Below are 22,740 nucleotides of genomic sequence, written 5' to 3' on the forward strand. Positions count from 1 at the left end.
TGGACCATTACAGTAGTGAGTCACTGAGCCACTTTGTAACCTGGACCATTACAGTAGTGAGTCACTGAGCCACTTTGTAACCTGGACCATTACAGTAGTGAGTCACTGAGCCACTTTGTAACCTGGACCATTACAGTAGTGAGTCACTGAGCCACTTTGTAACCTGGACCATTACAGTAGTGAGTCACTGAGCCACTTTGTAACCTGGACCATTACAGTAGTGAGTCACTGAGTCACTTTGTAACCTGGACCATTACAGTAGTGAGTCACTGAGCCACTTTGTAACCTGGACCATTACAGTAGTGAGTCACTGAGCCACTTTGTAACCTGGACCATTACAGTAGTGAGTCACTGAGCCACTTTGTAACCTGGACCATTACAGTAGTGAGTCACTGAGCCACTTTGTAACCTGGACCATTACAGTAGTGAGTCACTGAGCCACTTTGTAACCTGGACCATTACAGTAGTGAGTCACTGAGCCACTTTGTAACCTGGACCATTACAGTAGTGAGTCACTGAGCCACTTTGTAACCTGGACCATTACAGTAGTGAGTCACTGAGCCACTTTGTAACCTGGACCATTACAGTAGTGAGTCACTGAGTCACTTTGTAACCTGGACCATTACAGTAGTGAGTCACTGAGTCACTTTGTAACCTGGACCATTACAGTAGTGAGTCACTGAGCCACTTTGTAACCTGGACCATTACAGTAGTGAGTCACTGAGCCACTTTGTAACCTGGACCATTACAGTAGTGAGTCACTGAGCCACTTTGTAACCTGGACCATTACAGTAGTGAGTCACTGAGCCACTTTGTAACCTGGACCATTACAGTAGTGAGTCACTGAGCCACTTTGTAACCTGGACCATTACAGTAGTGAGTCACTGAGCCACTTTGTAACCTGGACCATTACAGTAGTGAGTCACTGAGCCACTTTGTAACCTGGACCACTACAGTAGTGAGTCACTGAGCCACTTTGTAACCTGGACCATTACAGTAGTGAGTCACTTTGTAACCTGGACCATTACAGTAGTGAGTCACTGAGCCACTTTGTAACCTGGACCATTACAGTAGTGAGTCACTTTGTAACCTGGACCATTACAGTAGTGAGTCACTGAGCCACTTGGTAACCTGGACCATTACAGTAGTGAGTCACTGAGCCACTTTGTAACCTGGACCATTACAGTAGTGAGTCACTGAGCCACTTTGTAACCTGGACCATTACAGTAGTGAGTCACTGAGCCACTTTGTAACCTGGACCACTACAGTAGTGAGTCACTGAGCCACTTTGTAACCTGGACCATTACAGTAGTGAGTCACTGAGCCACTTTGTAACCTGGACCATTACAGTAGTGAGTCACTTTGTAACCTGGACCATTACAGTAGTGAGTCACTGAGCCACTTTGTAACCTGGACCATTACAGTAGTGAGTCACTGAGTCACTTTGTAACCTGGACCATTACAGTAGTGAGTCACTGAGTTACTTTGTAACCTGGACCATTACAGTAGTTGAGTCACTGAGCCACTTTGTAACCTGGACCATTACAGTAGTGAGTCACTGAGCCACTTTGTAACCTGGACCATTACAGTAGTTGAGTCACTGAGCCACTTTGTAACCTGGACCATTACAGTAGTGAGTCACTGAGCCACTTTGTAACCTGGACCATTACAGTAGTGAGTCACTGAGTCACTTTGTAACCTGGACCATTACAGTAGTGAGTCACTGAGCCACTTTGTAACCTGGACCATTACAGTAGTGAGTCACTGAGCCACTTTGTAACCTGGACCATTACAGTAGTGAGTCACTGAGTCACTTTGTAACCTGGACCATTACAGTAGTGAGTCACTGAGCCACTTTGTAACCTGGACCATTACAGTAGTGAGTCACTTTGTAACCTGGACCATTACAGTAGTTGAGTCACTGAGCCACTTTGTAACCTGGACCATTACAGTAGTGAGTCACTGAGCCACTTTGTAACCTGGACCATTACAGTAGTTGAGTCACTGAGCCACTTTGTAACCTGGACCATTACAGTAGTGAGTCACTGAGTCACTTTGTAACCTGGACCATTACAGTAGTGAGTCACTGAGTCACTTTGTAACCTGGACCATTACAGTAGTGAGTCACTGAGCCACTTTGTAACCTGGACCATTACAGTAGTGAGTCACTGAGCCAGTTTGTAACCTGGACCACTACAGTAGTGAGTCACTGAGCCACTTTGTAACCTGGACCATTACAGTAGTGAGTCACTGAGCCAGTTTGTAACCTGGACCACTACAGTAGTTGAGTCACTGAGCCGCTTTGTAACCTGGACCATTACAGTAGTGAGTCACTGAGTCACTTTGTAACCTGGACCATTACAGTAGTGAATCACTGAGCCACTTTGTAACCTGGACCATTACAGTAGTGAGTCACTGAGCCACTTTGTAACCTGGACCATTACAGTAGTGAGTCACTGAGCCACTTTGTAACCTGGACCATTACAGTAGTGAGTCACTGAGCCACTTTGTAACCTGGACCATTACAGTAGTGAGCCACTTTGTAACCTGGACCATTACAGTAGTGAGTCACTGAGCTACTTTGTAACCTGGACCATTACAGTAGTGAGTTCTTGTGCAGCTTGTTGTTTGCTCTTTGCACATATATCACTGTATCATCTGCATACATTTGAACTTCAGACTCAGTACAGACAGAAGGCAGATCATTAATGTGCAGGCTGAACAGGAGGGGCCCCAGTATTGACCCTTGGGGCACGCCCACATCACAGCTGAGAGTGGGCGACAGCTCATTGCTCACTCTGACACACTGAGTTCTGCCTTCAAGGTAAGATTTCATCCATCTCAAGGCATCGGGGGAAAAGTTGAACTTGGACAATTTTGTGATGAGAATCTCATGGTTAACAGTATCAAAAGCCTTCCTTAGGTCCAGAAACACAGCCCCAACAACGCCCCCTTTGTCCATCTTGGACTTCACATTTTCCAGAAGAAAGCAGTTGGCCGTTTCTGTGGAGTGTTTAGCTCTGAAGCCAAACTGCATGGAGTGTAATGTGAAGGGGCTGTTGTTGCGGTGGGCAATCAGTTGCTCTGCTACACACTTTTCAACAACCTTCGACACCCCAGGTAGTATACTAATGGGCCTGTAGTTACTCACGTCAGCAGGATCACCCGATTTAAAGATGGCCGTTATTATGGCCGACTTCCAGACCCTTGGAGACCACCTGACCAATAGATGTGTTGGTGACCTTAGTAATGGGGCCAATGAGTGACTCTTTGTAGTTTTTAAGAAAGGTAGAGTCCAGCCCAAACACATCTTTGGCTTTATATCTATTTAGTGAGCTAATCACCTTGTTCACTTCTAACTCAGAAACCTCCCTTATGATGAAGACAGGTTGAGCATCATTTACTAGCACTGAGCCCAAGAAACCAGTGGAGGGGTTCTGTGTCAGTACCCTGACAGAGTCAATAAAGTAGGAATTGAAGGCTATTGCTATTTCGACTGCATCCTGTGTTAGATTGTTATTCGCCAGGATTTCTAGTATTTTTGCAGTGTTACCATGGTCTTTCCCTGTTAACGTTTTTAGATTCTCCCAGATCAAGTTAGAATTTCCCTTTGCTTCACCAGTTATGTTAATAAAAAAGTTTGCCTTGGCCTGTCTGATTTCTTTCATCTCCTTATTTCTCAACATGGTAAACATACATCTGTCATGCTCTAATTTAGATTTTAGGGCTGTTTTTAGAGCATAATCTCATTCTTACATACATTTCCAGATTTCTCCATTTAGCCAAGGAAGAGTGCTCTTTAGGCCAGGTTTGGATTTGATTTTCTTTAGGAAACCATTTATTGTAGTCTGGATTGTGATAGAAAATAGGACAAGAGATCATTCCAGTTAATTCCCTTAATTGCGTTTTCAAAATATATTTTTTTCACTCTTGGGTATTCTGAGTTGATCCGGCTTTCTAACAGTAGAGAGGTGAAGCCTGTTCAGTAGAGAGGTTAAACCTGTTCAGGAGAGAGGTGAAACCTGTTCAGTAGAGAGGTGAAACCTGTTCAGTAGAGAGGTGAAACCTGTTCAGTAGAGAGGTTAAACCTGTTCAGTAGAGAGGTGAAACCTGTTCAGTAGAGAGGTGAAACCTGTTCAGTAGAGAGGTGAAACCTGTTCAGTAGAGAGGTGAAACCTGTTCAGTAGAGAGGTGAAACCTGTTCAGTAGAGAGGTGAAACCTGTTCAGTAGAGAGGTGAAACCTGTTCAGTAGAGAGGTGAAACCTGTTCAGTAGAGAGGTTAAACCTGTTCAGTAGAGTTGAAACCTGTTCAGTAGAGAGGTTAAACCTGTTCAGTAGAGAGGTGAAACCTGTTCAGTAGAGAGGTTAAACCTGTTCAGTAGAGAGGTTAAACCTGTTCAGTAGAGAGGTGAAACCTGTTCAGTAGAGAGGTTAAACCTGTTCAGTAGAGAGGTGAAACCTGTTCAGTAGAGAGTTTAAACCTGTTCAGTAGAGAGGTGAAACCTGTTCAGTAGAGAGATGAAACCTGTTCAGTAGAGAGGTGAAACCTGTTCAGTAGAGAGGTGAAACCTGTTCAGTAGAGAGGTGAAACCTGTTCAGTAGAGAGGTTAAACCTGTTCAGTAGAGAGGTTAAACCTGTTCAGTAGAGAGGTTAAACCTGTTCAGTAGAGAGGTTAAACCTGCTCTTAGACAGCTTTCTGGCTATAAGTGTCAGATTATGATCAGATAGCCCAGTAACCATATTGAATGATTTAGTCACTCTCTCTGGTTTATTACTGAACACCAAATCAATCTGTGTTTTAGAGCAACAAGTCACCCTGGTTGGCCCTTTAACTAGCTGTGTAAGGTCAAAGGTATTAGTGACCCGTTTTGAGGGTTTTCCTACAAGACTTGTCTTCATAATTAATGTTAAAACCTCCCATTAAGATGACCTCTTTCCCAAATCACATTCCCTAAGCATGTTATTAAACTGATCAAAACACACACTTTTGGTGGAAGGTGGCCTATTCATTCCAATAAGGGTAAAAGACATTTGGGGTTGACAGTGTAACGTTCAGGTCAATACATTCTAGTTCATTATCACATGACCACTCAATTTGTTTACATCGGATATGTTCTTTAATGTAAATTATCAGATCCCCTCTTCCTTCAATCCTGTCTCTCCTGAAAACATTGTAGCCAGGCACAATCAAAGCAGCAGATGGAGAGTTTGTATGGAGCCATGTCTCTGAGAGGCAGAGGACATGTCTCTGAGAGGCAGAGGACATGTCTCTGAGAGGCAGAGGAAGTCAAGGTTGGAGTCTGTGAGAAGATGTTGGAATTTGATCACTTTTTGGAATGACACTACGACGAATGTTCAAGTGCCCCCCTAGTAGTCCCTTGGGCTTGGTCACATACAGATGGTTAACAGATGTTATTGGTCACATACAGATGGTTAACAGATGTTATTGGTCACATACAGATGGTTAACAGATGTTATTGGTCACATACAGATGGTTAGCAGATGTTATTGGTCACATACAGATGGTTAACAGATGTTATTGGTCACATACAGATGGTTAGCAGATGTTATTGGTCACATACAGATGGTTAACAGATGTTATTGGTCACATACAGATGGTTAGCAGATGTTATTGGTCACATACAGATGGTTAGCAGATGTTATTGGTCACATACAGATGGTTAACAGATGTTATTGGTCACATACAGATGGTTAGCAGATGTTATTGGTCACATACAGATGGTTAGCAGATGTTATTGGTCACATACAGATGGTTAGCAGATGTTATTGGTCACATACAGATGGTTAGCAGATGTTATTGGTCACATACAGATGGTTAGCAGATGTTATTGGTCACATACAGATGGTTAGCAGATGTTATTGGTCACATACAGATGGTTAGCAGATGTTATTGGTCACATACAGATGGTTAGCAGATGTTATTGGTCACATACAGATGGTTAGCAGATGTTATTGGTCACATACAGATGGTTAGCAGATGTTATTGGTCACATACAGATGGTTAACAGATGTTATTGGTCACATACAGATGGTTAACAGATGTTATTGGTCACATACAGATGGTTAGCAGATGTTATTGGTCACATACAGATGGTTAGCAGATGTTATTGGTCACATACAGATGGCTAGCAGATGTTATTGGTCACATACAGATGGTTAGCAGATGTTATTGGTCACATACAGATGGTTAGCAGATGTTATTGGTCACATACAGATGGTTAGCAGATGTTATTGGTCACATACAGATGGTTAGCAGATGTTATTGGTCACATACAGATGGTTAGCAGATGTTATTGGTCACATACAGATGGTTAGCAGATGTTATTGGTCACATACAGATGGTTAGCAGATGTTATTGGTCACATACAGATGGTCTAGCAGATGTTATTGGTCACATACAGATGGTTAGCAGATGTTATTGGTCACATACAGATGGTTAGACAGATGTTATTGGTCACATACAGATGGCTAGCAGATGTTATTGGTCACATACAGATGGTTAGCAGATGTTATTGGTCACATACAGATGGTTAGCAGATGTTATTAGTCACATACAGATGGTTAGCAGATGTTATTAGTCACATACAGATGGTTAGCAGATGTTATTGGTCACATACAGATGGTTAACAGATGTTATTGGTCACATACAGATGGTTAGCAGATGTTATTGGTCACATACAGATGGTTAACAGATGTTATTGGTCACATACAGATGGTTAACAGATGTTATTGGTCACATACAGATGGTTAGCAGATGTTATTGGTCACATACAGATGGTTAGCAGATGTTATTGGTCACATACAGATGGTTAGCAGATGTTATTGGTCACATACAGATGGTTAGCAGATGTTATTGGTCACATACAGATGGTTAACAGATGTTATTGGTCACATACAGATGGTTAGCAGATGTTATTGGTCACATACAGATGGTTAGCAGATGTTATTGGTCACATACAGATGGTTAATAGATGTTATTGGTCACATACAGATGGTTAACAGATGTTATTGGTTACATACAGATGGTTAGCAGATGTTATTGGTCACATACAGATGGTTAACAGATGTTATTGGTCACATACAGATGGTTAACAGATGTTATTGGTCACATACAGATGGTTAACAGATGTTATTGGTCACATACAGATGGTTAGCAGATGTTATTGGTCACATACAGATGGTTAACAGATGTTATTGGTCACATACAGATGGTTAGCAGATGTTATTGGTCACATACAGATGGTTAACAGATGTTATTGGTCACATACAGATGGTTAACAGATGTTATTGGTCACATACAGATGGTTAGCAGATGTTATTGGTCACATACAGATGTTAATGCGAGTGTAGCGAAATGCTTGTGCTTCTAGTTCCAACAGTGCAGTGCTATCTAACACATAATCTAACAGTTCCCCAACAACTACCTAATTCACACAAATCTAAAGGGGGTGAATGAGAATATGTACATATAAATACACGGATGAGCGATGGACGAGCGGCATAGGCAAGATGCAGTAGATGGTATAAAATACAGCATATACAGTGGGGAGAACAAGTATTTGATACACTGCCGATTTTGCAGGTTTTCCTACTTACAAAGCATGTAGAGGTCTGTAATTTTTATCATAGGTACACTTCAACTGTGAGAGACGGAATCTAAAACAAAAATCCAGAAAATCACATTGTATGATTTTTAAATAATTAATTTGCATTTTATTGCATGACATAAGTATTTGATCACCTACCAACCAGTAAGAATTCCGGCTCTCACAGACCTGTTAGTTTTTCTTTAAGAAGCCCTCCTGTTCTCCACTCATTACCTGTATTAACTGCACCTGTTTGAACTCGTTACCTGTATAAAAGACACCTGTCCACACACAATCAAACAGATTCCAACCTCTCCACAATGGCCAAGACCAGAGAGCTGTGTAAGGACATCAGGGATAAAATTGTAGACCTGCACAAGGCTGGGATGGGCTACAGGACAATAGGCAAGCAGCTTGGTGAGAAGGAAACAACTGTTGGCGCAATTATTAGAAAATGGAAGAAGTTCAGGATGACGGTCACATCACCCTCGGTCTGGGGCTCCATGCAAGATTTCACCTCGTGGGGCATCAATGATCATGAGGAAGGTGAGGGATCAGCCCAGAACTACACGGCAGGACCTGGTCAATGACCTGAAGAGAGCTGGGACCACAGTCTCAAAGAAAACCATTAGTAACACACTACGCCGTCATGGATTAAAATCCTGCAGCGCACGCAAGGTCCCCCTGCTTAAGCCAGTGCATGTCCAGGCCTGTCTGAAGTTTGCCAATGACCATCTGGATGATCCAGAGGAGGAATGGGAGAAGGTCATGTGGTCTGATGAGACAAAAATAGAGCTTTTTGGTCTAACTCCACTCGCCGTGTTTGGAGGAAGAAGAAGTATGAGTACAACCCCAAGAACACCATCCCAACCGTGAAGCATGGAGGTGGAAACATCATTCTTTGGGGATGCTTTTCTGCAAAGGGGACAGGACGACTGCACCGTATTGAGGGGAGGATGGATGGGGCCATGTATCGCGAGATCTTGGCCAACAACCTCCTTCCCTCAGTAAGAGCATTGAAGATGGGTCGTGGCTGGGTCTTCCAGCATGACAACGACACGAAGCACACAGCCATGGCAACTAAGGAGTGGCTCCGTAAGAAGCATCTCAAGGTCCTGGAGTGGCCTAGCCAGTCTCCAGACCTGAACCCAATAGAAAATCTTTGGAGGGAGCTGAAAGTCCGTATTGCCCAGCGACAGCCCCGAAACCTGAAGGATCTGGAGAAGATCTGTAGGGAGGAGTGGGCCAAAATCCCTGCTGCAGTGTGTGCAAACCTAGTCAAGAACTACAGGAAACGTATGATCTCTGTAATTGCAAACAAAGGTTTCTGTACCAAATATTAAGTTCTGCTTTTCTGATGTATCAAATACTTATGTCATGCAATAAAATGCAAATTAATTACTTAAAAATCATACAATGTGATTTTCTGGATTTTTGTTTTAGATTCCGTCTCTCATAGTTGAAGTGTACCTATGAAAAAAATTACAGACCTCTACATGCTTTGTAAGTAGGAAAACCTGCAAAATCGGCAGTGTATCAAATACTTGTTCTCCCCACTGTACATATGAGATGAGTAATGTAAGATATGTAAACATGATTAAATACAGCATATACATATGAGATGAGTAATGTAAGATATGTAAACATTATTAAATACAGCATATACATATGAGATGAGTAATGTAAGATATGCAAACATTATTAAATACAGCATATACATATGAGATGAGTAATGTAAGATATGTAAACATTATTAAAGTGGCATGTGGTTATGTAGAAGGTACTGTTATTACAGCTAGGGTGCAGCTGGACGGTTTGAGTAGTACTTCTGGTGTTATCTGGTGTCGTGGTATATATTCTGTTGGGTACTCACAGTGATGTACCAGGTGCATTTGCTGTTGGGTTTGTAGTGGCTGGGGAATCCCTCACTGCCCACAAAGCCTGATTCAGTCACCAAGTGACCTCCACAGTGGAAGATAGGCCTGAGAGAGAGAGAGAGAGAGAGAGAGAGAGAGAGAGAGAGAGAGAGAGAGAGAGAGAGAGAGAGAGAGAGAGAGAGAGAGAGAGAGAGAGAGAGAGAGAGAGAGAGAGAGAGAGAGAGAGAGAGAGAGAGAGAGAGAGAGAGAGAGAGAGAGAGAGAGAGAGAGAGAGAGAGAGAGAGGGAGAGAGAGAGAGAGGGAGGAGGAGAGAGAGAGAGAGGGAGGAGAGAGAGAGAGACAGGGAGAGAGAGAGAGAGAGACAGGGAGAGAGAGAGAGAGAGAGCAGGAGGGAGGGAGGGAGAGAGAGAGAGCAGGAGGGAGAGAGGGAGCAGGAGGGAGAGAGAGAGGGAGCAGGAGGGAGAGAGAGAGAGAGAGGGAGTGAGAGAAACAGAGAGAGAGAGAGAGAAACAGAGAGAGAGAGAGAGATAGAGACAGAGAGAGAGACAGAGAGACAGAGAGAGAGAGAGTGAGAGAGAGAGTGAGAGAGAGAAAGAATGTGTGGGAGGAGACAGAGCGAGAGAGAGAGACATTAAATTCTACAACCACCTAAAAGGAAGTGATTCCCAAACCTTACATAACAAAGTCATCACCTACAGAGAGATTAATCTGGAGAAGAGTCCCTTAAGCAATCTGGTCCTGGGGCTCTGTTCACAAACACAAACAGACTCCACAGAGCCCAGGACAGCAATACAATTAGACCCAACCAAATTATGAGAAAACAAAAAGATAATTACTTGACACATTGGAAAGACTGAACAAAAAAACTGAGATAAACTAGAATGCTATTTGGCCCTAAACAGAGAGTACACAGTGGTAGAATACCTGACCACTTTGACTGACCCAAACTTAAGGAAAGCTTTGACTATGTACAGACTCAGTGAGAATAGCCTTGCTATTGAGAAAGGTCGCCGTAGGCAGATTTGTGACCTGTTATCACAAGAAAAGGGCAACCAGTGAAGAACAAACACCATTGTAAATTCAACCCATATTAATGTTTATTTTCCCTTTTGTACTTCAACCATTTGTCATCATTACAGCACTGTATATATGCATAATATGACATTTGTAATGTCTTTATTATTTTGGAACTTCTATGAGTGTAATGTTTACTGTTCATTTTAATTGTTTATTTCACTTTTGTATATTATCTACTTCACTTGCTTTTGGCAATGTTAACATATGTTTGCAATGCGAATGAAGCCCATTGAATTGAGAGAGAGGGAGAGAGAGAGAGAGAGAGAGAGAGAGAGAGAGAGAGAGAGAGAGAGAGAGAGAGAGAGAGAGAGAGAGAGAGAGAGAGAGAGAGAGAGAGAGAGAGAGAGAGCAGGAGGGAGGGAGGGAGAGAGAGAGAGCAGGAGGGAGAGAGGGAGCCACCACCACCACCAACAACAACTTTTGTGAGTGTTAATGTTTAGAGTAAAAAATAAATTGATTATTTCACTTTTGTTTATCTATTTCACTTGAATTGAATTTGAGAGAGAGATCCATTATATTATTTCTCTTTTCTGTGAGTAAAAATGAACCGATCCATGGCATGTTTTATAAGTCTATAGAAAACGGTTTCAGACGTCACAGGAACCTTGCTACTAAGGTAACTCCTTTAAGCATCAACATTCTGGGGGCAGAACCCCTCTCTAAACACACTGAACCCACCGGCAACACAGACCCACTCTGTTCTCTGACGCTGGGAAGGGCCTGAGAACTCACATAGGGGTTTTTATAAAGGTAGGCCCAATCCTGGGCAGTAAACACGGATAATATGTATGTTGGAGCACAGTCAAGCATAGACACACACGTATACGCACGTTTAGAGTTTTGTTATTTGTATGTATGGTATACATCATCCAACAAAATGATAGCTTGCAGGTTCCTTCTCGACAATACAACAACAACAAGAAATAATACAAGATAAGAATACCAACATAAAGTAAATGGCTCAGTAGAATAGAATAAACATTTTAGCATCAGTATAATACAGGAAGGTACTATTTATCGTGTAATATTTAAACGTGTATAGAGGAAGGAGGATGGAGACAGTGTATAAACTGAGCAGTATAATAAGAATCTGGTAGTAGCAGTGTGTGTGTGTGTGTGTGTGTGTGTGTGTGTGTGTGTGTGTGTGTGTGTGTGTGTGTGTGTGTGTGTGTGTGTGTGTGTGTGTGTGTGTGTGTGTGTGTGTGTGTGTGTGTGTGTGTGTGTGTGTTGGTGCATGTGTGCTAAGGTGCAGAGAGTCAGAGCAGGTGGTCAGTCCAGTTCAAGTGTTCAGCAGTCTGATGGCTTTGTAGATAGAAACTGTCTCTGAGCCTGTTGGTATCAGACCTCTTGCTCCGATACCATCGACCCGACGGTAAGGAAGAGAACAGCTCGTGGCAGGAAGTGCTGTTGCGCCCTCTTGACAACAGTGGGTGGTGTTGTCGGTCCATGTCAAGTCATAGGTGATGTGGACTCAGAGGCACTTAAAATCCCCCCCCTATATGCTGACTTGTCGTTGTCTGTTATCAGGCCTAACAACCGTGGTGTCATCAGCAAACTAGATGATAGGGTTGGTGTCGTGCAAAGCCACACAGTCGTGGGTAAACAGGGAGTACAGCAGACGGCTGAGGAAACATCCCTGGGGGGGGCTCCTGTGTTTGTGTTGAGAGTCAGTGTGGAGGAGGTGTTGTTGCCGATCCTCACAGACTGTGGTCTGCCCGTCAGGAAGTCCAGTTGCAGAGGGTGGTGTCCAGACCCAGGACTCTGAGCTTGGTGTTCAGACGCAGGACTCTGAGCTTGGTGTCCAGACGCAGGACTCTGAGCTTGGTGTCCAGACGCAGGACTCTGAGCTTGGTGTCCAGACCCAGGACTCTGAGCTTGGTGTTCAGACGCAGGACTCTGAGCTTGGTGTCCAGACGCAGGACTCTGAGCTTGGTGTCCAGACCCAGGACTCTGAGCTTGGTGTCCAGACGCAGGGCTCTGAGCTTGGTGTCCAGACCCAGGACTCTGAGCTTGGTGTCCAGACGCAGGACTCTGAGCTTGGTGTCCAGACGCAGGGCTCTGAGCTTGGTGTTCAGACGCAGGGCTCTGAGCTTGGTGTCCAGACCCAGGGCTCTGAGCTTGGTGTCCAGACCCAGGACTCTGAGCTTGGTGTCCAGACCCAGGGTTCTGAGCTTGGTGTCCAGACCCAGGACTCTGAGCTTGGTGTCCAGACCCAGGACTCTGAGCTTGGTCTCCAGACCCAGGACTCTGAGCTTGGTCTCCAGACCCAGGACTCTGAGCTTGGTGTCCAGACCCAGGACTCTGAGCTTGGTCTCCAGACCCAGGACTCTGAGCTTGGTCTCCAGACCCAGGACTCTGAGCTTGGTCTCCAGACCCAGGACTCTGAGCTTGGTGTCCAGACCCAGGACTCTGAGCTTGGTCTCCAGACCCAGGACTCTGAGCTTGGTCTCAAGACCCAGGACTCTGAGCTTGGTCTCCAGACCCAGGACTCTGAGCTTGGTGTCCAGACCCGGGACTCTGAGCTTGGTGTCCAGACCCAGGACTCTGAGCTTGGTGTCCAGACCCAGGACTCTGAGCTTGGTGTCCAGACCCAGGACTCTGAGCTTGGTGTCCAGACCCAGGACTCTGAGCTTGGTGTCCAGACCCAGGACTCTGAGCTTGGTGTCCAGACGCAGGACTCTGAGCTTGGTGTCCAGACCCAGGACTCTGAGCTTGGTGTCCAGACCCAGGACTCTGAGCTTGGTGTCCAGACCCAGGACTCTGAGCTTGGTGTCCAGACGCCGGACTCTGAGCTTGGTGTCCAGACGCAGGACTCTGAGCTTGGTGTCCAGACGCAGGACTCTGAGCTTGGTGTCCAGACCCAGGACTCTGAGCTTGGTGTCCAGACCCAGGACTCTGAGCTTGGTCTCCAAACCCAGGACTCTGAGCTTGGTGTCCAGACCCAGGACTCTGAGCTTGGTCTCCAAACCCAGGACTCTGAGCTTGGTGTCCAGACCCAGGACTCTGAGCTTGGTGTCCAGACGCAGGACTCTGAGCTTGGTGTCCAGACGCAGGACTCTGAGCTTGGTGTCCAGACGCAGGACTCTGAGCTTGGTGTCCAGACCCAGGACTCTGAGCTTGGTGTCCAGACCCAGGACTCTGAGCTTGGTCTCCAGACCCAGGACTCTGAGCTTGGTGTCCAGACCCAGGACTCTGAGCTTGGTGTCCAGACCCAGGACTCTGAGCTTGGTGTCCAGACCCAGGACTCTGAGCTTGGTCTCCAGACCCAGGGCTCTGAGCTTGGTGTCCAGACCCAGGACTCTGAGCTTGGTGTCCAGACCCAGGACTCTGAGCTTGGTGTCCAGACGCAGGACTCTGAGCTTGGTGTCCAGACCCAGGACTCTGAGCTTGGTGTCCAGACGCAGGACTCTGAGCTTGGTGTCCAGACCCAGGACTCTGAGCTTGGTGTTCAGACCCAGGGCTCTGAGCTTGGTGTCCAGACCCAGGGCTCTGAGCTTGGTGTCCAGACCCAGGACTCTGAGCTTGGTGTTCAGACCCAGGACTCTGAGCTTGGTGTTCAGACCCAGGACTCTGAGCTTGGTGTTCAGACCCAGGGCTCTGAGCTTGGTGTCCAGACCCAGGACTCTGAGCTTGGTGTCCAGACCCAGGACTCTGAGCTTGGTGTCCAGACCCAGGACTCTGAGCTTGGTCTCCAGACCCAGGGTTCTGAGCTTGGTGTCCAGACCCAGGACTCTGAGCTTGGTGTCCAGACCCAGGGCTCTGAGCTTGGTGTCCAGACCCAGGACTCTGAGCTTGGTGTCCAGACCCAGGACTCTGAGCTTGGTCTCCAGACCCAGGACTCTGAGCTTGGTGTCCAGACCCAGGACTCTGAGCTTGGTCTCCAGACCCAGGGTTCTGAGCTTGGTGTCCAGACCCAGGACTCTGAGCTTGGTGTTCAGACCCAGGGCTCTGAGCTTGGTGTCCAGACCCAGGACTCTGAGCTTGGTGTCCAGACGCAGGACTCTGAGCTTGGTGTTCAGACCCAGGACTCTGAGCTTGGTGTCCAGACGCAGGACTCTGAGCTTGGTGTTCAGACCCAGGACTCTGAGCTTGGTGTCCAGACCCAGGACTCTGAGCTTGGTGTCCAGACGCAGGACTCTGAGCTTGGTGTTCAGACCCAGGGCTCTGAGCTTGGTGTCCAGACCCAGGACTCTGAGCTTGGTGTCCAGACCCAGGACTCTGAGCTTGGTGTTCAGACCCAGGACTCTGAGCTTGGTGTCCAGACCCAGGACTCTGAGCTTGGTGTCCAGACCCAGGACTCTGAGCTTGGTGTTCAGACCCAGGGCTCTGAGCTTGGTGTCCAGACCCAGGACTCTGAGCTTGGTGTTCAGAACCAGGACTCTGAGCTTGGTGTCCAGACCCAGGGCTCTGAGCTTGGTGTCCAGACCCAGGACTCTGAGCTTGGTGTCCAGACCCAGGACTCTGAGCTTGGTGTCCAGACCCAGGACTCTGAGCTTGGTGTCCAGACCCAGGACTCTGAGCTTGGTCTCCAGACCCAGGGTTCTGAGCTTGGTGTCGAGCTTGGAGGGGAACAATAGTGTTTAATGCTGAACTGTAATCAATGAACAGCATTCTGACATAGGTGTTCCTCTTGTCCAGATGTGTAGCGGCCGTGTGAATAGCGGGGGAAATGGACTCAGTGGATCTGTTGGAGCGGTAGACTAATTGGAGTGGGTCCAGTGTGTCTGGCACACTGGCCTTGATGTGGATCTTGTCCAGCCTCTCGAAGCGCTTCATGATGACCGGGGTGAGCACGACAGGGTCACCTTGTGTTTCTTGGGCACTGGGATGATGGTGGTCTCCTTAAAGCAGGTGGGGACTACAACCTGGGACAGGGACCGGTTGAAGATGTCCGAGAAGATGCCCGCCAGCTGGTCAACACACACGCTCGTGTTAAAGCGGTGCCACATCAGAAAAGTGTCACCACACACGATGCACACTTTACTTTGGCATGGGGCCACAGGGGCCACAGGCAAACAGTGGCACTTTTGAAAAACTGAAACCAATCGGCACTACAAATAGCCTGTTATATGCACACACACACACACACACACACACACACACACACACACACACACACACACACACACACACACACACACACACACACACACACACACACACACACACACACACACACACACACACACACACACACACACACACACACACACACACACACACACACAGAGGTATATTTTACAGCAAGCCCTCAGGCTTATTCGACATTAATATTTAATATTTAATTCAAACAACTGTAATGGTTCTGATCTGTTGTAAAAGGCATCACTGTGTTCCAACATACTGTGCTGTATACACAAAATCATATCCACAGTCAACACTTTTTTATCACAACCCCCATGGCTCAGTTTATAGTTCAGAGATGTCGTGTTGTAGAAAGTTTGCCTCCCTGACCCGCTCCCTTCTCCAACCATGTTCCACTTCCAGGTCCTGACAGGGTTGCTTTGTGTTTAAAGTAGTGCCGGAAAAGCCACACTGCGTGGTCCAACGTCCTAAATATCTCAAGTGGTCTGGTCCCTCCCTTCTAACGTGCCAAGCTAAATAAAACAGCACACAAATATCTGCTTGTCAAACCTGCGCTAACTTTCCACTGCTCTGTATCTCGTGTGGTGGTTTAGTGAAGTGGGTAGCGAGATGCGGCCGTCACAAATTCTGAGGAGAGTCAAAAGTTCTGATGATAAAGATCCAAACTCCCATAGTTCCCATCTGGACCGTTGAGGCTGAAAGGGATCTGATTAAAAATGGTGCACTAGGAAACAGGGTGCCACAGACAGAGCAGGGCTAGCTAGTCTCCATACTAACCACATCATGTCCTCCTGTGGGTCCTGCCTAACCGCCTACATGCTATTTCTAACTACACTAGGGGAAAGAATTGAGTTTTAGGGGAAAACAATAGTGCAGAGAGACAGGAACAGATTAAAACAGTGCAGAAAGACAGGAACAGATTAAAACAGTGCAGGAAGACAGGAACAGATTAAAACAGTGCAGAGAGACAGGAACAGATTAAAACAGTGCAGAAAGACAGGAACAGACTAAAACAGTGCAGAGAGACAGGAACAGATGAAAACAGTGCAGAAAGACAGGAACAGATTAAAACAGTGCAGAAAGACAGGAACAGACTAAAACAGTGCAGAGAGACAGGAACAGATTAAAACAGTGCAGAAAGACAGGAACAGACTAAAACAGTGCAGAGAGACAGGAACAGATGAAAACAGTGCAGAAAGACAGGAACAGATTAAAACAGTGCAGAGAGACAGGAACAGATTAAAACAGTGCAGAAAGACAGGAACAGACTAAAACAGTGCAGAGAGACAGAAACAGATGAAAACAGTGCAGAGAGACAGGAACAGATTAAAACAGTGCAGAGAGACAGGAACATATTAAAACAGTGCAGATAGACAGGAACAGATGAAAACAGTGCAGTAAGACAGGAACAGATTAAAACAGTGCAGAGAGACAGGAACAGATGAAAACAGTGCAGTAAGACAGGAACAGATTAAAACAGTGCAGATAGACAGGAACAGATGAAAACAGTGCAGAGAGACAGGAACAGATTAAAACAGTGCAGATAGACAGGAACAGATTACAACAGTGCAGAAAGACAGGAACAGATTTAAACAGTGCAGAGAGACAGGAACAGATGAAAAATGCAAATGCTTTCAGACAAACAGGCAAGCCAACTGGCTTACTGTGTTCAAATCTACACATGTGTTAATATGCACACACATGAAACGTTGACACAAACACACACATGCACACTGGGTACACACTGACCAAAGACACGTTGACACTAACACACACACATTCTTTAAACACACAAATGCACCCTCAAGTGAACGCACACACCTTTTTTCTGACTCACCTGGTAAAATTAGTGGTCTGGCTTTGAGCCTGGGTCCATCCCAGTGTCATCGACAGGAGGACAGACACAGTCCACATACACACCCTGCCCTGCATCCTGCTCTGATGCCCACACAGACCAAGAGAGGGAACAGACCAGAGAGAGAGGGCGAGTAGAGGAAGACAGAAAGGAGGGAGAGAGGGAGGGAGAGGCAGAGTAGAGGATGTAGAAAGGAGAGGGAGAGAGAGGGCTACAGGAGGCATGGGTACGAGGAGGGGAGGAACGAGAGGGGCGAGAGAAGGAGAGTTTAATATGTCCCAGATGGGGATGCCATGTTTTATTTGGTCGTGTGGCTGGGGTGTCATGTGACAAGTGAACAAATAACCTACATGTAAACATATGAGTATTGTATTGTTGGAAAACAGGTGAAATATAACAAATTAAATATATTGGAATATAAGGTGTGTGTGTGTCACAGGCAGAATTCCAGTGTTACTGTGGATGTATATAACGAAGGACTGCTTCACTACTCCTACAGCCACAGCAACTAACTCTAACTCTAGCTCTAACTCTAGCTCTAACATTAAGTCTAACTAGCTCTAAGTCTAGCTCTAGCTCTAACTCTAACTCTAATTCTAGCTCTAACTCTAACTCTAACTCTAACTCTAATTCTAGCTCTAGCTCTAGCTCTAATTCTAGCTCTAGCTCTAAGTCTAGCTCTAACTCTAATTCTAGCTCTAATTCTAGCTCTAACTCTAATTCTAGCTCTAATTCTAGCTCTAACTCTAACTCTAATTCTAGCTCTAGCTCTAATTCTAGCTCTAACTCTAGCTCTAATTCTAGCTCTAGCTCTAATTCTAGCTCTAACTCTAGCTCTAACATTAAGTCTAACTAGCTCTAAGTCTAGCTCTAGCTCTAACTCTAACTCTAGCTCTAATTCTAGCTCTACTCTAACTCTAGCTCTAGCTATAACTCTAACTCTAACTCTAACTCTAATTCTAGCTCTAACTCTAATTCTAGCTCTAACTCTAGCTCTAATTCTAGCTCTAACTCTAATTCTAGCTCTAATTCTAGCTCTAACTCTAACTCTAATTCTAGCTCTAGCTCTAATTCTAGCTCTAACTCTAGCTCTAATTCTAGCTCTAGCTCTAATTCTAGCTCTAACTCTAGCTCTAACATTAAGTCTAACTAGCTCTAAGTCTAGCTCTAACTCTAGCTCTAAGTCTAGCTCTAATTCTAGCTCTAACTCTAACTCTAGCTCTAGCTCTAGCTATAACTCTAACTCTAACTCTAGCTCTAACATTAAGTCTAACTAGCTCTAAGTCTAGCTCTAATTCTAGCTCTAACTCTAGCTCTAATTCTAGCTCTAACTCTAACTCTAGCTCTAATTCTAGCTCTAACTCTAGCTCTAACATTAAGTCTAACTAGCTCTAAGTCTAGCTCTAGCTCTAACTCTAACTCTAGCTCTAATTCTAGCTCTACTCTAACTCTAGCTCTAGCTATAACTCTAACTCTAACTCTAATTCTAGCTCTAACTCTAATTCTAGCTCTAACTCTAGCTCTAACTCTAGCTCTAACTCTAACTCTAGCTCTAGCTCTAACTCTAACTCTAATTCTAGCTCTAACTCTAACTCTAATCTAATTCTAGCTCTAACTCTAACTCTAATTCTAGCTCTAACTCTAGCTCTAACTCTAGCTCTAGCTATAACTCTAACTCTAATTCTAGCTCTAACTCTAACTCTAGCTCTAACTCTAACTCTAACTCTAATTCTAGCTCTAACTCTAATTCTAATTCTAACTCTAACTCTAACTCTAACTCTAATTCTAGCTCTAACTCTAATTCTAGCTCTAACTCTAACTCTAACTCTAGCTCTAACTTTAGCTCTAGCTCTAATTCTAACTCTAACTCTAGCTCTAACTCTAGCTCTAACTCTAACTCTAATTCTAGCTCTAACTCTAGCTCTAACTCTAGTTCTAGCTGTAACTGTAACTGTAACCTGCTTGAACCACACACACCATTTCTTTCTACAGAGCGAGAGCCAATGTCATTGAGGATTATTTGGGGATATGATGGTAGGAGACCTGTTTTTATTGGCAACCCGAGGGCACTCTGGTCAAAAAGATAGGGCAGAGAATCCTTCCATTTCATGAAGCTGGTAGTTAAAACTGCATTTCGTCTAAAAGTATTTGATGTGTGGATATGAAAATAGATAGGCTTGAAATAGATTTGAAGGAAAGGAAATGACTCCCATATGATCTGCCTAAACGTATAGTATCAACATGTTCCCCCTTTGTGTAGGTATTTAAAACTCTGACCAGGCTTTGGAATGGAAATCCCTGTCATTGCGACCCACTGTGTGATCATCATCATCACCATTGTGTTTGGAGTGTGTTAGAGTTCTGTTTTTAAAAGGGGCTAGATCCAGTTTTTATATTGCAGATAGATTGTGGGTTCCATCAATGTAATTGTCTGCATCATTTCCAATCCCCTATATGTACTTTTCTTCCTACTTCAGTATTGTCTCCTAACCCTACCACCCCTCCCCTAATTGGAGTAAACTAATGAACAACAATACATGGACTTCTTCTTCCAGTTTATTCATACTATACACATTTTAAAGACAGCATATTTTACATTAGTTATCTTTTTGTGTGTGTCTGTGTGTGGGCACCTTAAACGGGGAGTACCGCCTCGTGGTAACGGCTGGAGTGGTATGGTATTAAATACATGAAACACGGTTTCCAGGCCATTTGATGCCATTTAATTTCCTCCTTTCCAGACATTATTATGAGCCGTCCTCCCTTCACCATCCTTGTCTGGTGTGTGTGTGTGTTTGTGCGTGTGAGTGTTTGTGTGTTAGCGTCAATAAGAGCAGAACCACAACGCAGGCATTCCTTGGTCTTTTTTAAGCTGTGGTGGCCACTGGGCAGAAACCACATTGAATGTAGAATGTGAAGAGACTGGTTAGTATACAAACTGCAGCCTCCACAAACTCATCTTACTCAGACTCTGGACAGACTCTTCAGCGAGCTCATTAGGAGAGGAAATTGTTATGGATTTATCCAAATAAATGTCACTCGAAAACAGCTTAAACGTTGCTGTTATTCTGGCTGCACTTTTTGACGCGACTGTAAGTTATCCCTAGTTGGCTAGCTAGCAAGCAAGGGATAAGAACATTGCCTGCCAGTTTGGCAATAGAACATTTAGAATGAACGACTGGGTCGCGTCCATAGATACAGAACATTTAGAATGAACGACTGGGTCTCGTCCATAGATACAGAACAGTAAGAATGAATTACTGGGTCACGTCCATAGATAAAGAACATTTAGAATGAACGACTGGGTCGCGTCCATAGATAAAGAACATTTAGAATGAACGACTGGGTCGCGTTCATAGATACAGAACATTTAGAATGAACGACTGGGTCGCGTCCATAGATACAGAACATTTAGACTGAACAACTGGGTCACGTCTCTGGCGAACGAAAAACCAGCCCTTCTTGGGTTGGAACCCTAGATTTGTGTCAGGACTACAGTACATTCGGAAAGTATTCAGACCCCTTCCCCCTTTTGTTACATTACAGACTTATTCTAAAAAGGATGAAATATGTTTTCCCCCCCCTCAATCTACAAACAATACCCCATAATGACACAGCGAAAACAGGTTTTTAGTATTTGTTGTTAATTTATAAAAATAAAAACAGAAATACCTTATTTACAGAAGTATTCAGACCCTTTGCTATGAGACTCGAAATTGAGCTCAGGTGCATCCTGTTTCCATTGATCATCCTGGAGATGTTTGTACAACTTGATTGAAGTCCACTTGTGGTAAATCCAACTGATTGGACATGATTTGGAAAGGCACACACCTGTCTATGTAAGGTCCCACAGTTGAAAGTGCATGTCAGAGCAAAAACCAAGCCATGAGGTTGAAGGAATTGTCCGTAAAGCTCCGAGACAGGATTGTGTCGAGGCACAGATCTGGGGAAGGGTACCAAAAAATGTTTTTAGCATTGAAGGTCCCCAAGAAAACTGAGCAATCGGGGGAGAAGGGCCTTGGTCAGGGAGGTGACCAAGAACCCGATGGTCACTCCGACAGAGCTCTAGAGTTCCTCTGTGGGGATGGGAGAAATTTCCAGAAGGAAAACCATCCCTGCACTCCACCAATCAGGCCTTTATGGTAGAGTGGTCAGACGGAAGCCACTCCTCAGTAAAAGACACATGACAGCCCGCTTGGAGTTTGCCAAAGGAACCTAAAGACTCTCAGACCATGAGGAACAAGATTCTCTGGTCTGATGAAACCAAGATTGAACTCTTTGGCCTGAATGCAAAGCGTCACGTCTGGAGGACACCTGGCACCATCCCTACAGTGAAGCATGGTGGTGGCAGCATCATGCTGTGGGGATGTTTTTAAGCGGCAGGGACTGGGAGACTAGTCAGGATCAAGGGAAAGATGAACAGAGCAAAGTACAATCCTTGATGAGAACCTGCTCCAGAGCACTCCGGACCTCAGACTGGGGCGAAGGTTCACCTTCCAACTGGATAACAACCATAAGCACACAGCCAAGACAATGCAGGAGTGGCTTTGGGACAAGTCTTTGAATTTCCTTGAGTGGGCCAGCCAGAGCCCGGACTTGAACCCGATCTATCATCTCTGGAGAGACATGAAAAAGCTGTGCAGCAACACTCCCCATCCAACCTGACAGAGCTTGAGAGGATCTGCAGAGAAGAATGGGAGAAACTCCCCAAATACAGGTGTGCCAAGCTTGTAGCGTCATACCCAAGAAGACTCGAGGATGTAATCGCTGCCAAAGTTGCTTCAACAAAGTACAGAGTAAAGGGTTTAAATACTGATGTAAACATGATATTTCAGTTTTTCATTTTTTAAAATTTGCAAGAATGTCTATAAACATGTTTTTGGTTTGTCATTATGGGGTATTGTATATAGATTTATGAAGGGGGAAAAACAATTTTATACATTTTAGAATAAGGCTGTAACGTAACAAAATATGGAAAAAGTCAAGGGGTCTGAATACTTTCCGAATGCTCTGTATATCTTGTGGAAGGATGAAATAGTATGAATAAATTCATCAAAATGTTTTAAATTAAAATATGTAAATCATTATTTGAATATGTCGGTAACCCGTTGTATAAAAGTGATAATGCCCTTGAAGCCGGTGTTTGGAGGATATATTGGCAGTTTGCCGACCCTCAACGCCATGCCAATATATCCTCCAAACACCAGCTTCGGGGGCATCATCACTTAAATATCACA

At 44.8% G+C, this 22,740-nt stretch overlaps 1 protein-coding gene across 1 annotated transcript in view; it reads right to left on the bottom strand.

Annotated features, from left to right (window-relative positions):
• LOC139534699 (procollagen C-endopeptidase enhancer 2-like) overlaps positions 1-17,653 on the bottom strand; it is a 30,430-nt gene extending 12,777 nt beyond the window's left edge. Inside the window, exons 1-2 of the mRNA XM_071334078.1 lie at positions 17,486-17,653; positions 9,483-9,591 (exon numbers count right to left, since the gene is read on the bottom strand). Coding sequence (XP_071190179.1) covers positions 9,483-9,591; positions 17,486-17,580 — 204 coding nt within the window. The 5' untranslated portion in view covers positions 17,581-17,653. The remainder of the gene's footprint in view (positions 1-9,482; positions 9,592-17,485) is intronic.
• Positions 17,654-22,740: the final 5,087 nt, after the last annotated feature.

Source organism: Salvelinus alpinus, chromosome 11, assembly GCF_045679555.1.
Source record: "Salvelinus alpinus chromosome 11, SLU_Salpinus.1, whole genome shotgun sequence".
Taxonomy (NCBI): domain Eukaryota; kingdom Metazoa; phylum Chordata; class Actinopteri; order Salmoniformes; family Salmonidae; genus Salvelinus; species Salvelinus alpinus.